The sequence below is a fragment of the Gobio gobio genome (assembly GCF_949357685.1).
Source record: "Gobio gobio genome assembly, chromosome: 15".
NCBI lineage: Eukaryota > Metazoa > Chordata > Actinopteri > Cypriniformes > Gobionidae > Gobio > Gobio gobio.
In genome coordinates this window covers 53,263,559-53,281,058 of record NC_137108.1, presented here as the reverse complement: position 1 = coordinate 53,281,058, position 17,500 = coordinate 53,263,559, and the positions used below count along the sequence as shown (strand labels likewise).

The following is a 17,500-nucleotide window of genomic DNA, read 5'->3' as shown; positions in this document are numbered from 1 at the left end:
GGACACCCGTCAGACCTCCGTTCATCTTCGGAACAGAAATGAAGATATTTTAGTGTAAATCTGATGGCTCTGAAAGGCCTCCATTGGCTCAACTTTACACTCTCAAGACCCTTAAAAGACACTAAAGACTAAAGTTACAAAGTCCATCTCACTACAGCGGCTCTACAATAACTTTATGAAGAGACGAGAATAGTTTCTGTGCGCAAAAAAACTCCTAAATAACGACTTATATAGTGATGACGATTTCAAAACACGGCCTCATGAAGCTTTGAAGCGTTATGAATCAGTGAGTCGATTCATGATTCGAATCGCGTGTCAAACCGCCAAACTGCTGAAATTTGGCAATTCAAACCGTTGAATCGACTCACTGATTCATAACGCTCTGAACCGCTGAATCGACTCACTGATTCATAACGCTCTGAACCGCTGAATCGACTCACTGATTCATAACGCTCTGAACCGCTGAATCGACTCACTGATTCATAACGCTTCGAAGCTTCATGATGCCTTGTTCTGAAATCGTCATCGCTATGTAAGTCGTTATTTAGGGTTTTTTTGCGCACAGAAACTATTCTCGCCGATTTATAAAGTTATTTTAGAACCACTGTAGTGAGATGGACTTTGTAACTTTAGTCTTTAGTGTCTTTTAAGGGTCTTGAGAGTGTAAAGTGCATTGAGCCAATGGAGGCCTTTCAGAGCATCAGATTTACACTAAAATATCTTCATTTGTGTCTGAAGATGAACGGAGGTCTGACGGGTGTCGAACGACATGAGGGTCAGTCATTAATGACACAATTTTCATCTTTGGGTTTCAACTAACCCTTTAAAGTCACCATGAAACCAAAATAACAGCGACATCTCTTCTCTGATGACGAGGGCGGGGCGACCTGTCACTCACATGAGATCCACCAATAGCAAACCACAACCATCCAATCAATTCCCCACAGACCGAATCAAGTCTCACCCTACATTTGTTCTTGTTTGTGAAGCGTTTCACTCGGATATGGTCACAATAGACCCTTTTCACATTTCCGGGTTTCTCAGAGCGGAAGTCGTCATAGTTGGGTAAAATATTATAGCTGTGAATGATAGAATACATTAAATATTTTTTTGTGAGCCCATTTGCTCACATAGCAAAAGAAAAATGCCTCAGTAGTGATTTCACAACTTTCAAAAAGAGGGAAAAAATAGAGTGAGATTGATAACGGCAGTGAAAAGAGAGAAATATGTAAATTTTTACCATCACTCCCATAGACGCTATTACTAAACACCCTCACAAAGTATTAGTGTTATAAATGTACATACATATTTTTAAAAATGAAAATACAAAAAACGTTGCAGGATTTACGATATTGATGACCGCTAAAACGCGTCATTACACAGTCTGTGAAAAGGGTCTATAGGGAATAAAACTTCAATATCAATATCAATATCAACTTTATTTATATAGCGCTTTTAACAATGTAGATTGTTTCAAAGCAGCTTTACAGTGTTAAACAGGAAAATAATGCAGCATAATTTTATCCAGCTGTATAGCCATTCTGGAAAAAACGCTGATGTCATCAGTTCATTTCAATTATCATACAGTGACAGTGTGGGCTTTAGATCGATAATTAGATCAGTAATTTAGTTTATATGGTTAATTTAGTTTATTAATTAGATTTATTTCGATGTTTAGTTGAAAAATTTAGTGTTCCCTTTTTAGTGAAAACTTCCCTTTCATTCTCTTTAATTCTTTCACTGCCAGCTTCTCTCGGGTCAATTTGACCTGAAACTCATTTTTAATGTTTTTGAGAGTTGATCGGAGTGGTCCAAGACCCTAGGATCCCCCAAAAATTGACTGGATTCGAGTTTTGTGGTTGAAATGTAAAATAATAATAAATCCTTCTCCCGCGGGTCATTTTGACCCCCTTTGGAATTAATGGGATGCGAGTACACATTTAAAATGCTAAAAATTCAAACTAAAAATGTGGCCCATGCTGGCAAAATGAGTCGCAATGAGCAACTTTTCAAAAATGAGTTACTTTAACATTCTCTATTAAAAACCCTTCAAATGATGTATGGTTTGTTTAACCCTCTGGGGCTCTTCGGTCATTTCTGACTTGAATTTTTTTAAATAAAAAATGTTAAAAATCGTAGCTTCATCGGAATGGTCCGAAACTTTATTGGTACTTGGTATATGAACACCCAAAACAATTGGGGACAGGATTTGAAAAGTCTAAGTGGTCGTAAAAAAAAAGGGAAATTGGGAATTTTATGAAAATACATTTTATTGTATTGAGTTTTTGTTGTCTGTTTTGCACTCTTGGTGTTTTAGAGATTCACCTCTTCACTGTTGAGTCCTTTTTTCTGCATCCTGGCTGATTTGTAGATTGTATGCACAAAAAAACAAATTTCTCATTCATTTCCTATGGGGGTCATTTTTGACCCATTTTTTTTTACGACCACTTAGACTTTTCAAATCCTGTCCCCTTTTTTGGGGGTGTTCATATACCAAGTACCAATATAGTCACCAGGTTTCGGACCATTCAGATGAAGCTAAGATTTTTAACATTTTTTTTTATAAAACGCAAGATCCACTATAGTGGTAAAAATGTGCTATTGCGTGATAAAAATGCTCAATGTGTCCACCGGATGACACCGATCTCATTAAAAAAATTGCTTTCATGAGGCCTAGGCTTGACTCTAAAATGAAAAACAGCTTTAATAAAAAATAAAAAAAGATATACATATACATTTATTATATTCAATAGGAAAAATGGGTCATAATTATTGCATAAATATTAGTTATAAATCATAAAATTATCTCAAAACACCAAAAAAGAAAATAAAAAATATTTTTGAACAAAAATATATTTAATTGATTTTACTCAAATCTTTTTTTATCTTAATCCCGCCCTCCGGGTCATTTTTGACCCGAAGGTCCTGAGTGTGACCCATAAATGAAGAACCCCAGAGGGTTAAATGGGACAAAAAAAATGAGAAAAATCAAGTTAAAGTTTTTAGTTTTTTTGTTTCCAAAACAAAATCACCGGCAACCATACCTTAAAATCCCTAGTAATAACACCAAATTTGGCACACATCAAGTCAAAACCAAATATCTATAGGAAAAATATATATTCAACTTATTTTTCCATGATAGCACACTTGTTTGATTAACATTAATGAAACAGACCACCTATATATTCAGACCGACTGTACTGCACAGATCTAATATAATGCTACACATCAGATGTTTTTCCTCAACAGTTAACCAAACGTTCACTAAAGACATAACAGATGATGTTTGTGTGAATACTCGCCATGACAGATATTTTGAGATACTGTAATTCTGTGTATGTGTGTGTGTGGAACTGTCCGTCGGCGCGAGTCAGATCGTTTTCATGGACAAAGGAAAGGTACTCATCTCAGAAAATTTACAAATAAAGATACTTTTAGATGTTTAATTGCTATTGGGCAATTGGGATCACTAGACGAGGGATTAACCTCAAAATCGACCAAAATTGAAATTTTTACTTGTTTCGCCTGAAATTATCCAATGCGCATTCCTACTCGTTTTGCCAGCATGGGTCACAAATGCTAAAACTTCACCAAAATATTATTTTATAATGTCTACATGTGTATCTGAATGCATACTGAAGATAAACTGACTTTAGGACCCAGTGGAACAGCTCATCCGCTCCACATAAGAGTCTTGAAATATAATTTTATATTATTATTTTTCCATAAGAGGTTGGCAGAGACACCCAGTGTGAGATATTATGAGCTGAATTAAAAAGGTGATGCATGCTGTGAATTTAAGTTGAAAGACTGTGCTTAAATTATGATTTATTTATTTATTGTTTATTGAAATCTAGTAATTTAAAGAAAAATTAAATACAAAATAACAAAAATTCTCCCAAAAAATTGCATTAATAAATAGAAAAAAGATATTCTACATTAAATCAAATAAGATTTCTGGACTAAAAAAAAATATTAAGTATAATTCTAGGGCTCATTTGGACCTGCGAGGGAAGGATTTGCTACAAAGGGCGAGGGAGGGATGAGGATTAACTCTTTCCCCGCCAACATTTTTGATCATTTTAGAATCTGAATATTTTGCTTTAAGTATATCTGAACATGCAATATATCAAAAGAAAGAACAGACTATTTGAATGTGGACAAGTTTCATAATAAAAAAAAAAATCACCATTTTGAGCAAAAAGCTGTGAAAAAAACGTGTTTTGTCAAAGACTAAGTCAGGATGGAATTTAGAGCGATGTTCAAAACATCAGACCCCAAAACTTCACAGTCGTTTTCTCATCCTGGGTCGAAATCTCATTCAGTAACATTATGTTTTGATTTATATGTTGATGATCACGTTAGCATAAGCGACTTCAATCCGCTCCTTCTGGTTTATGGAAATCTTTTGGATCCAGAGATTTCAGAAGATCAGTAACAGCGCCCCCTACCACACAACAGTGAAAACACGGATTAACAGAAAAAACGTCAATGGCGGTACAAATCACCTAAAGATGAACACTCTGTCATCATTTACTCACCATCATGTCGTCCCAACCAATACAAATCAATAAGTGCATTGCTCAAGGGCACTAATCCAGTTCAAGAACGGCCCCTTTCGGGTCTTTAACTAGCAAAGAGCTCTTACCTTTGTATTCCAGATGGAAGCCGGTGTAGCTCACGGATCCGTCGCTGCGGAAGGCAATGTGCATGATGTTGGAGCTGCTTTCAACCTTCTCCGGAAGCTTGCTGTCTTGAAACGTGCCGATCAGATGACTGTTGCTGTGCGGTCCGTCGTAGATGTACAAGAAGTCATAGTTGGGCTCAATGCTAAAACTGAGAGATAAGCGTAAAATATAGAAACACAATTTACAGGTCGATCTTTTTTCTACCCAATTTACCCAACCACTAATGAAAATTCTGTCAACATGTCATTGGAAATCATTGGGGACGGTACAAAAAGCTGTGAAGGGCCAATTTGATATGGTTTTAATGTAAATTGTGGAACTTTATCATTCTCACGTCAAGCTGTCGAATGAAACACAGCCGTGTGTAGGGTACAAATTATTCCCTTTGTGCACCACAGAAGAAATAACAGCATATGAGTTATAAATGTACATGAAAATTTGGAAAGTTGGTGGCACTAGATAGATAGAGAATCCAAATTTGCAGTGGTGAATGTTTGGACTGACCTCTATCAGTGTGCCAAATTTCACAACTTTTTACCATACGGTTCTATGAGCTGCCATAGACTCCCATGGCGGAAGAAGAAGAAGAAGAAAACTTGGGTACTTGGCCCCTAAAAAGTCTTATTAAAGGCTGAGATTCTTCGGGGGAAGCGTAAGATTAGACTAAATAAGATAAAACTTAAGATTTTGAGTTGTGAAATACAGCATCAGATGTCACTGTCATCATGGATATTTAAAGATTTAGTGAAAATTAGTGACCTCGCTAAATTAGTACATCCAGACTTTAAAAAGGCCTGAGTTCCTCTCATTTTCATTCAAGGCAACATACTTCCTGCATACTACTTATAAAGTTGCTCTAATGCATGTTTTCTTCTCTACTTTGCACATAAATAAGTCATCTCTCATTTAATGTCATGCCTGATCGGTGTAAATGTTAAATTCATTGTATTATAAATTAAATAATTTTCCAGGAAAGGCATTCAACATAATATATTAGCTAAATACGTCAAACACTGAGACAGGGTAATTGTATTCTTATGCATATTCAATTTCACAACTTTTTACCAAATGTTTCTATGGCTAACGGATACAATTGGTGCCACCGCACCATTTGGTACTTGGCCCCTAAAAAGTCTTATTGAAGGCTGAGATTCTTGGGGGGAAGCTTAAGATTAGACTAAATAAGATAAAACTTAAGATTATAAATTGTGAAATATATATATATATATATATATATATATATATATATATATATATATATATATACAGTCATTTATACTTGTAATGTGGAATGCAAATTGGGGGACGGTAAAAACCAGTTTGATCGGGTTTTAATGCAAATTTTGGAACTTTATCACTCTCACGTCAAGCTGTCGAATGAAACACATCTGTGTGAAGGGTACAAATTATTCCCTTTGTGCACCACAGAAGAAATAGCAGCATATGAGTTGATGAAATGACATGAGAGCGAGAAAATAATGACAGAACTTTCATTTTTCTGGGTGTCAGTCTTGGGGTAGACATGCAAAACGCTTATAAAGTGTGTAAAACAATAAAAGAGAAAACAAGCAGCATCCCATTGAAAACATGAACATTTATCAAGTGCTTGTTGACAACATCACAAGCTCCATCCAGTTTTCGCTGTGATCTTCCTAAAAGACCTTTCGGGTCATCAGATACAGGACATGTTTTGAAGAGCCCTTTCTGTATGTTTCAGGCCGGGAAATATTGTGAAGTGGAAACATCCAATGTGGGTGGAAAATGCACATAAATGGCACATTGGGAAAATGTGGATGCTGCACTTCACATTAAGTACTGTGATGAGAGCAGACGGCCGTATTAATGTCATTATGAAGATTTGTTTATTGTCCCAAAACTGCACCAACAATATGCCATTAATTTGAGACGGTTTTGTCAATACTGTAATAATGTCACTGTGACTCATCTCATCTATCGGGAGAAATCTTTTCCCAATTACCATGCTGATAAAAAGACAATTCCAAGTCATATGTTAATTTGAAATTAATTGAGTTTTTGGAGCACAGATCACAGTCTGATATTAATACCATATTACAATTTACAGTCTAAGATGGAATCATTTATGGGTCAGTGACGAGACACTCGTTTTATATGTTTGGATGTAATAATTTATTCAAGACACATTAAAAATGCAAATCACACTGACAATGGGAAAATACACTCCTCTATGATTAACCTATTCATTCAAGTTGATATTTTTTCTGGGACAAAGTCAAAAATGTCTATGTGGTGTATCCAAACTGTATTCATAAATTTACAAAAAGGACCCATAAGACATGCAAGCATGGCTGTGAGCTTCAGAAAAACTTCAACAATGAGTAATTGTGTTTTTTACACTTTTTTTTACACATTGATGCGTTACTCGAGAATGGTTTGCCGGGTTTGGTCTATCACAAAGCTTTTGATAATTTTGCATGGTCTGAAGATGATCTGAGCCAATTTTGGTTAAAATCTGACCATGGGTTCAAAGAAATTCAAAATGGCGGATAGCAAGTTCTAGCAAATATGGCATAATTGCTATCATTGTTCTCGTCATGACCCAAGGAATCTATCAAGACCAGTCATTCATCAATCAAAAGTCATTTGAAAATTTCATTATAACTTCTGAGTAAACTATTTTTCATATCTTTTGACCAGTAGATGGCGCTGTGCCGAAATGCTGCATGTAGCCTCAGGTCATGCTTGGGAAGACATGTACCAAATTTGGTCTGAATACGCCAAAGCGTTGCGGAGATATAGCCATGCGTCCAATTTGGCGTGATCTTCATCAAATTCGTTCAAGCGTTATTCGAGAACGGTTGGGTTTATCAAAAAGCCTTTGGTATATTTTTGCCAGCATGGTCTGAAGATGATCTGGTTGGATTTTCATGAAAATCGGACAAACCGTCTAGCGTCCCGAGCCAAGGAATCAGAGGAAAATTTTGTTTCTAGTCCTTATGGTTCAAAAGTTAAGCATAAATATAAGTGCAAATTTGGACAGTAGGTGGTGCAAGAGGGATTTAGATAGAGACTCCAAATTTGCAGTGGTGAATGTTTGGACTGACCTCTATCAGTGTGCCAAATTTCACAACTTTTTACCATACGGTTCTATGGGCTGCCATAGACTCCCATGGCGGAAGAAGAAGAAGAAGAAAACTTGGGTACTTGGCCCCTAAAAAGTCTTATTAAAGGCTGAGGTTCTTGGGGGGAAGTTTAAGATTAGACTAAATAAGATAAAACTTAAGATTTTGAGTTGTGAAATACAGCATCAGATGTCATCATGGATATTTAAAATTTAATGAAAATTTGTGACCTCGCTAAATTAGTACATCCAGACTTTAAAAAGGCCTGAGTTCCTCTCATTTTCATCCAAGGCAACATAGTTCCTACATACTACTTATAAAGTTGCTCTAATGCATGTTTTCTTCTCTACTTTGCACATAAATAAGTCATCTCTCGTTTAATGTTATGCCTGATCGGTGTAAATGTTAAATTCAAAAATAATTTTCCAGGAAATAAACAAAATAATAAGGCATAATATATTAGCTAAATACATCAAACACTGAGACAGGGTAATTGTCTTCTTATGCATATTCTAACAGATCTTACCTGATAAAAGCCAAGGAGATGACGTAATCAGGGTGAACCGTGATGAACCAATCACAGTCTTTGCTGTGCGGGTAAGGGTGGGGGAAATTTGGAGACAGAATGAATCCAGACGAGCCTGTAATGTTTCCACCACAAGGAGCTGGAAAACATATGAGTAGTGTTAATAAAGTTTCCTCTTCTTCTCCTCACTATTAAGTTATTTTATCTCAAAAGATATCAAAGGACTAAACGACTATGTTGGCTAATATATGCCATATTTAAAAGAAAATGCAAATCCCATCATTAATATTCATAAGCTGATACGTGTCCTCCCCATCCACTCTGTTCTGGCTTCAAACCGGATTGACCTTTAAATGAAGTGACGAAAAACTTCAGAAAATGGGTTTTGCAGACTCCCGCTATCCACAAAATAAACCTAGTATCCCAGAAGCATTCATCACGGGAAGTCTCCCATAACCCAGAAGTGTGAGCGCTGACTGGGCATGCGATCAGAAATTTCCATCAAAGAGATTTATCATTACAAAGGGTGATTCAAGTCATTTCTTCTGGTTATTTTAGTCATTTCGTCAGAGCTGACAAGTGTGAAATGAGGGGCGGCTCGTATTTTACAGGTCTCAGGCGGCAGTGCTGCAAATTGAATAAATCTCACCGATACAGGTGGGAGGACTGGGCTGCCAGTAGAATCTGTTGTCCACCTGAATGCAGGTGATCCTGGACTCGCCTTGCAGGTCGTAGCCCGGGTCGCACGTAAAGGTCACCGTGTCTCCCGGCTCCTTCCCGTCTCCGCTCCGGCTGCCGTTCATGGGCGTCCCCGGATCCCTGCAGGCCGTCGCCACCGAGCCTGCGAAACGGGAGCAAAGACCAGCTGTGTTCACTTTTCACTTACCAGGAAATCTCCGCGGGAGGTAACATTTCCCGCTCGGAAATGAGGTTGCATGACCTCTGTGCCGTACAATGGCTCACTGGGGGCTCCGTCTAAGCAGAACACCATCTAATGCAGGTGTGGAATACGTCTGAGCCACAGCAGCCACGTCGGACTGAAAAATCACTTGCTAATGGATGCGATTTTCATGCATTTATACTTCAAAGCGGCTTTTTCTTTCTTCAAACATGAACCATTATTCAGGCCAATCAGCCTCCTTAGCAGTGTTGGGCACGTTACTTTAAAAAGGTAATTAGTTATAGTTACTTCTTACAAATAGTAACTGAGTTAGTAACTGAGTTACATCATTATAAAAGTAACTAATTACCAGGGAAAGTAATTACTGCGTTACTTTTTTTTTCTTTTTTCTCAAGTGTTCAAATAAGTCAAATAACTTGGATGCCCCCAATATTAGATATGTTAAATGAATGAATTGGACACTAAATAGAATAAAGTATTATTATAAAACATTGTACATTAATGTACACTATTGTAATGTTGCTGCGGGACAATGTGAGAGACACCTATCAAATTCAATGCATTATTGTAAATATTATCAGTAGGCCTACTATAGTGTAAATATTGTGTAAATATTATCAGTACTAGACTTTCCTTTGGTAGTGGATCTCACGTTATCACCTGTGTTTTTAGCCTCTAATTTTGTGGCCTATGATGATGTGAGGCGCTTCAGAATCACTTGCCACTGATGTGGAGAGACTCTTTCCTCCTGGGCATAAGTTGCACGTTACATAAACATTCTTACCTTTCACCTCAACGAGGGAAAAGTAGCGTTTATACTTCCAGTTTGCGAAAGCTACCTTTGAAGTCGTTGGACCATCGCTGAATGTGCATATGCGTGTGCGTCAAAGGTGTGTGTGTGTGTGTGTGTGTGTGTGTGTGTGTGTGTGTGTGTGTGTGTGAACCATAGACCGTGAAAAAAATAGGTGTGAACTCAACCTATGAACTTCAAGCTTGTCTCCCACCCACCAATCATCATCAGTTATGTGTACCACCGCACCCACCCCCAACACGCATGGCTGGTGCGCGCACACACGCACACACACACACACACACACACACACACGTTGCAGGTCCGACTGACAGAGAGCCTGTTCGGATGAAAAGCAGTGAGCTCAATTATAGTAACGCCGCATTTTTTCCCCTCAGTAACGCTAACGGCGTTGTAACGGGAGAAACAGTAATTAGTTCGATTACTCGTTACTGAAAAAAATTATTCCGTTAGTAACGCCTTTATTTATGTAACAGTTTATCTGTAACGCCGTTATTCCCATCACTGCTCCTTAGGCAACTACGTTCAAATTTTAATGAATGCTTTTATTCAGCAAAGATGGTGTTCAAAAGTGACAGAGAAGACATTTATGATGTTACTAAAGATTCTATAGAAATGCTGAAACTTGAAATCTGTCAGTTTCCACGACTGTTTTCAACACTGATCATAATCATAAATGTTTGTTGAGCATCAAATCCTCATATGAGAGTGATTTGTGAAGGATCATGTCAAGTCAAGTCAAGTCAGCTTTATTTATATAGCGCTTTTAACAATGCTGATTGTTTCAAAGCAGCTTCACAGAGTAAAACAGGAAAATAATGCAACAGAATTTGATTCAGCTGTTCTGGAGAAAACGGTGATGTCATCAGCTCATTTAAATGATCATACAGTGACAATGTGGGCATTATAACAGTAATTAGATCAGTAATTTAGTTTATATGGTTAATTTAGTTTAATAATTAGATTTATTTCGATGTTTAGTTGAAAAATGTAGTGTCCCCAACTGAGCACGCCAAGCCAGAGGCAACAGTGGCAAGGAAACCCAAACCCCATCAGGAGCAGAATGGAGGAAAATAAACCTTGGAGAAACCAGGCTCATTCGGGGGGGCAGTTCTCCTCTGGCCAATTAACAAACAGCGTATGATTATTATTCTGACATCTTTACAGGTCAGAAGTCATAATAGATTGGAATATGCGAAAGATCGGCGGCATGTGACTCTGAAGACTGGAGTAATGATGATTTGATCACGGGAATAAATGACACTTTACTATATATTCACATTGAGAACAGAAGATCTACACTGGAATAATATTTCATAATTTTTACAGTATTTTTGATCAAATAAATGCAGCCTCGGTGAGCAGAAAAATGAAAAATATTGCCAACCCCAAACATTTGAAATATTTATTCATATGCACCAATGTTACCTCATAGAAATAAACAGCCACATCTACGTTCATTGGGGCTGTAAGTTTAATTAATCGTTTGACAGCCCTAATGTTCATTCAGTATACAATATTTTTTTTATTGATATGAAGGGTTTGAAATTCTTAAAAGCACAAACTACTATAATCATAATGTGCATTGCTATTGTACAATAAAATCAATTATCTTAAAACATGATATGAAATCACACTTAAGTCCATTTCTCACTATTAACTACAACTAATTACTGCTTATTAATACACTCTTAAAAAAAGAGTACAAAATTGTACCTTTTAAGCTACTAAGCCACCATAGTATAAAACTCATGGCTCCCAGCATGCATTGCAGCATTAGGTATGTCACCATTGTTAAGATTCATCTGTGTGCGTCTAAACCCCCCCCCCCCCCCCCCCCCCTAGAATGTGTTTAAAAATCAGAATTCAGAATGTCTGATCAGTGGCAAGAAAGTATTGTTGGTGAATATTATTTACTAACATTTTTAGTCAGTGATAAGTTTAGTCAAACATTTTTATTTGATTGATTATCTTTTGATTTTAACAGATTATGTGTTTTGTTAACATTGTAACAAAAACCACAAACACACATAAAAAGCCAAGAGTCAAACTGCCCAACTAAAGAAAACACTGATCCCCATAATGGTAACCAAACATTTTCAATAAAACATCTAAACCTCTGTTAATTCTTAACTAGAGCTTCTATAGATGTCTGTCAGGGTTGGAGCCAAACTCTGCAGGGCAGCGGCTCTCTAGGACCGAACTTCTGTCCTAAGTAGAGGAAAACAATGGTAGAACTGTACCCTAAGGACCAATTGTGTACCTTTAAAGGTACAGTTATTCATTTTGTTCCCCAAGGAATAGTGCTCCACTGTACCTTTTTTTCTGAGAGTGCAGTTAGTTAGGTAGTTGTTAAGTTTAGGTATTGGGGAGGATTATGGTCATGCAGAATAAGGCATTAATAGATGCTTTATAAGTACTAATAAACAGCCAATATCCTAGTAATGCGCATGCCAATAAGCAACTAGTTAAAAGTGAGAATTGGACCCTAACTAAAGTGTTACCTAAAATTTGAGTCATGCACTAAAGATGTTTTGCATTCACCTAAATGGCTTTATTAGCTCAAAACTGCTGTGGTTTAAAGAAAAGCACTTACTTGAGAAGTCGATGGCAAACCCAGATTTGCTGATGTAGAAGTCTGTCTCAAACTGGATGGTGACGATGTTGAGAGTGCTGTGGATGCCGTCCGGTAACAGAGAGCCGCTCACTTCCTTCAGAGCCATCTCGTTTTCCGGGTGCCCGTCCCAAACCTTCAGGATATCGTGCGACGCCTCCGTGTCAAATGCCAAGAACTGCAGACTAAAAAAACCTTTCCATTATAGCCTCTGATTCACACTGAAATTCTCATGTGCACATAAACACACACAAGTGATCTGATCAAAGAAATAATTAGATAACACTTCGCAAAACGGTTCCACATGTTAACAAAAATAAATACTTCTGTTAGTTAATTGGACCTTACTTTAGAGCGCTACCAATAGTTCAAGCAGACTATAAAGTATTTACACAAGCATATCCTTCATTAAATAAAGACTAATGCAGTGCCATAAACAAAGATCAAAGACCTCAATCATAAAGAAATAAAATGACATTTATGTAGGTAGATATACATCAGGTCAGGGTCAATGCAATCTGTTTAACATTAATAAGCTCGACTCTCTCCTAATGTAATGATTTGCTCTTTCCAAACACGCTTCATGAAGCTCAAATCCTTTGCAAATCATTTCTTTCGAACCATACGGAGCATGTATCAAACTGTGCTTTCAGTAAACGAAGGTTTGTCACATCATAACTGTTCCCAAATGGTTCACCACTAGGGGGCGATTTTATGAACTTCATGATATCAGTTCAATATTATACATTTGTACACGTTTAATGACATAACTGTATTTAATGGTCGAAACCATGGGCGTCGGAACCATTGTATGTGGGTGGGACAAGACCCACCCACTTTTTACGATCAATGATATTGGACCCACTCACCTTTATCGTCTCTAATCCAGCACATGTCTGTTTACCTTCCCCTAACCAATAAACATTTATTATTAAACACATGTTAGACACTTTATTTCCACTTTTCTAATATTTTCTTCATTTTTATTGAAAATAAATGCCTTTCTGATCTGATATGTGATTGGAAAAGGGAGTAGAGTTATTTCGGCCTAAGGCGGATTCGAACCGAGGGTCGATCTGCGTCAAAACGTGATGCCATAAGTCTTACCCTTACACTATAGCCGCAGTCAAAATTATAGTGATTTCTGTAAATTTGACTTGTCCAACCGGATGATATATTTGTACTTTATGTAAATGGCATCTATTCCAGTAAAAATTTTCTGAGAGGACCCTCCCACATTTTTTTTGCTTCCGACGCCCATGGTCGAAACAAACGAAACAAACAATTAATAAAACATCACATAATATAAAGACACTTAATATTTAAAGGTATTGGATGATTTTTTAATGGCACCTCCATTTTACACCTCCAATAAAACATTTGCGATTGGTGTTTTATGCATGTTCGGTTTTTGCTGACAGTTGACAACGAGAGATTGATTCGAAGTTTCGGAAAGCTTGTTTTTTTCACTGACTCATAACGCTTCGAAGCTTCATGATGCCGTGTTTTGAAATCGTCATCACTATATAAGTCGTTATTTAGGGTTTTTTTGCGCACAGAAACTATTCTCGTCTTCATAAAGTTATTGTAGAGCCGCTGTAGTGAGATGGACTTTGTAACTTTAGTCTTTAGTGTCTTTTAAGGGTCTTGAGAGTGTAAAGTTGAGCCAATGGAGGCCTTTCAGAGCATCAGATTTACACTAAAATATCTTCATTTGTGTCTGAAGATGAACGGAGGTCTGACGGGTGTCCAACCACATGAGGCTCAGTCATTAATGACACAATTTACAGTTTTGGGTGAACTAACCCTTTAAAACGAGACCAAACTTTGGTCTATATTCCAAAGCATTCTTGAATTACAGCCCTTTAAGTTTGGATAGTGCATTTTCATGTGTGTTTTCAAAAAGGGAAAAAATGAATCTATATTATATTTATAAAGTGTTCTTGTTCTCTATTGTTGCTTATACGTTGATTTGTTCTTATTTTATCACTGGCATGAGCAGCGTTTCCTTCTGATTAATAAGCAGTCACCTGACAGTGTTGCCGGGGTCCACCTCGATGCTCCATGTGCAACGGAGGTTGTTGTCATACGGGAAAGGGTATCCGGGAGACAGAATCCGTCCGGATGACTCCCCTTTAAAACTTCCCCCACACTCCGCTGCAACAGATCAAAACAAGAAGTTATTGTGCTGTCAACTCCCACCATGTATTCCTTCTGCCATTACTGATGCGCTCTGCGGAGACTCTGATGCTGGATCGACACCCCCTCATCAGCCCGTCGTGGGCTGTAATTATGCATGCACGAGACAGCGCTTTTAACTCCGTTCCTTCTGCATGTCATTAATTAATGTTAAAACTCTGTCCACATTATTTATGAGCTCGGTCTTGCATGAAAAGCAAAGGACCACTGCATATATCACAAAAGTAAAGGAAGCATTATCATATTCAGCCACAGTATCTGCACTACATTAAAGCCCTGGTTTCTGGAGCACATTACGGATCATTCGGAGCAAACTCTGATCTCATGAGCGAACATGTTCCTTATGGCAAAAAAACTGCTGTCATTACAATGCTAACAAATACCAAGACAAACACTCCAGAAAAAGAAAGCCGGCCCCTGGAGATTATTATGGCTAATATCTTTTCAATGGCCACTTTAGAGCTGGAGTGTGTCATTTTTTAAAGTTTTTGTTTGAGTTTAATATGCAGAGACAAACACTGATTCCCTTGTGAACACATTCATTCTGTGGCAAACTGGCTCTGTTTGTTTGAGCATCCCGAGTGTTCAGCAACAGTGTGTTTGAATCAACCAATGATGTGATTCTGGGGCGGGACTATGTATATGTCCAACCAATGATGTGATTTTGGGGCGGGACTATGTATTTGTCCAACCAATGATGTGATCTTGGGGCGGGACTATGTATTTGTCCAACCAATGATGTGATTTTGGGGTGGGACTATGTATTTGTCCAACCAATGATGTGATCTTGGGGCGGGACTATGTATATGTCCAACCAATGATGTGATTTTGGGGCGGGACTATGTATTTGTCTAACCAATGATGTGATTTTGGGGCGGGACTGTGTATTTGTCCAACCAATGATGTGATTTTGGGGCGGGACTGTGTATTTGTCCAACCAATGATGTGATTTTGGGGCGGGACTATGTATTTGTCCAACCAATGATGTGATTTTGGGGCGGGACTATGTATTTGTCCAACCAATGATGTGATTTTGGGGCGGGACTATGTATTTGTCCAACCAATGATGTGATCTTGGGGCGGGACTATGTATATGTCCAACCAATGATGTGATTTTGGGGCGGGACTATGTATTTGTCCAACCAATGATGTGATCTTGGGGCGGGACTATGTATTTGTCCAACCAATGATGTGATTTTGGGGTGGGACTATGTATTTGTCCAACCAATGATGTGATCTTGGGGCGGGACTATGTATATGTCCAACCAATGATGTGATTTTGGGGCGGGACTATGTATTTGTCCAACAAATGATGTGATTTTGGGGCGGGACTATGTATTTGTCCAACCAATGATGTGATTTTGGGGCGGGACTATGTATTTGTCCAACCAATGATGTGATCTTGGGGCGGGACTATGTATATGTCCAACCAATGATGTGATTTTGGGGCAGGACTATGTATTTGTCCAACCAATGATGTGATTTTGGGGCAGGACTATGTATTTGTCCAACCAATGATGTGATTTTGGGGCGGGACTATGTATTTGTCCAATCAATGATGTGATATTGGGGCGGGACTCTATGTCCAATCAATGATGTGATATTGGGGCGGGACTCTATGTCCAATCAATGATGTGATATTGGGGCGGGACTCTATGTCCAACCAATGATGTGATTTTGGGGCGGGACTGTGTATTTGTCCAACCAATGATGTGATTTTGGGGCGGGACTGTGTATTTGTCCAACCAATGATGTGATTTTGGGGCGGGACTATGTATTTGTCCAACCAATGATGTGATTTTGGGGCGGGACTATGTATTTGTCCAACCAATGATGTGATCTTGGGGCGGGACTATGTATATGTCCAACCAATGATGTGATTTTGGGGCGGGACTATGTATTTGTCCAACCAATGATGTGATTTTGGGGCGGGACTATGTATTTGTCCAACCAATGATGTGATTTTGGGGCGGGACTATGTATTTGTCCAACCAATGATGTGATCTTGGGGCGGGACTATGTATATGTCCAACCAATGATGTGATTTTGGGGCGGGACTATGTATTTGTCCAACCAATGATGTGATTTTGGGGCAGGACTATGTATTTGTCCAACCAATGATGTGATTTTGGGGCGGGACTATGTATATGTCCAACCAATGATGTGATATTGGGGCGGGACTCTGTGTCCAATCAATGATGTGATATTGGGGCGGGACTCTATGTCCAATCAATGATGTGATTCTGGGGCGGGACTCTGTGTCCAACCAATGGCAGAGTGGCGAAAACCTGTTCAAAAACAGGTCATTATTCTAACAGTTCTTTTGGAGTAAGGCTTACCCTAACCCAATATGAGCAACAGTAATAGCAAACACTCATTTAATGGATGTTTTTCACCTGATAAAGAGTAAAAAAATCCCATAAATTTACCCAAACGGTCAACTTGCTTCATCAGGGAGGAAAAACGTATGAATATTTTACGTTGGATTTAATAATTGTATGTGATCTGCTTTGTGAAGAGGGAAATATCTGTATAAAGGGAGGCATTTATCAGCTAGCTTCTGTATGAAATATTTAGCACAGCCTCCATGTGTACCATTTTGATGTAGAAATTCCCAAGGCGCTGTCATAAGAGCAAGTAGATCCCCGAGGCAAGCTTCA

At 38.2% G+C, this 17,500-nt stretch overlaps 1 protein-coding gene across 1 annotated transcript in view; it reads right to left on the bottom strand.

The window, feature by feature from the left end:
• Window positions 1–17,500, bottom strand: part of csmd3a (CUB and Sushi multiple domains 3a) — a gene marked incomplete at both ends in the record, with an annotated part of 567,839 nt that overhangs the window by 247,379 nt on the left and 302,960 nt on the right. Inside the window, 5 exons of the mRNA XM_079838157.1 lie at window positions 4,649–4,836; window positions 8,316–8,454; window positions 8,965–9,156; window positions 12,624–12,826; window positions 14,672–14,798. Coding sequence (XP_079694283.1) covers window positions 4,649–4,836; window positions 8,316–8,454; window positions 8,965–9,156; window positions 12,624–12,826; window positions 14,672–14,798 — 849 coding nt within the window. The remainder of the gene's footprint in view (window positions 1–4,648; window positions 4,837–8,315; window positions 8,455–8,964; window positions 9,157–12,623; window positions 12,827–14,671; window positions 14,799–17,500) is intronic.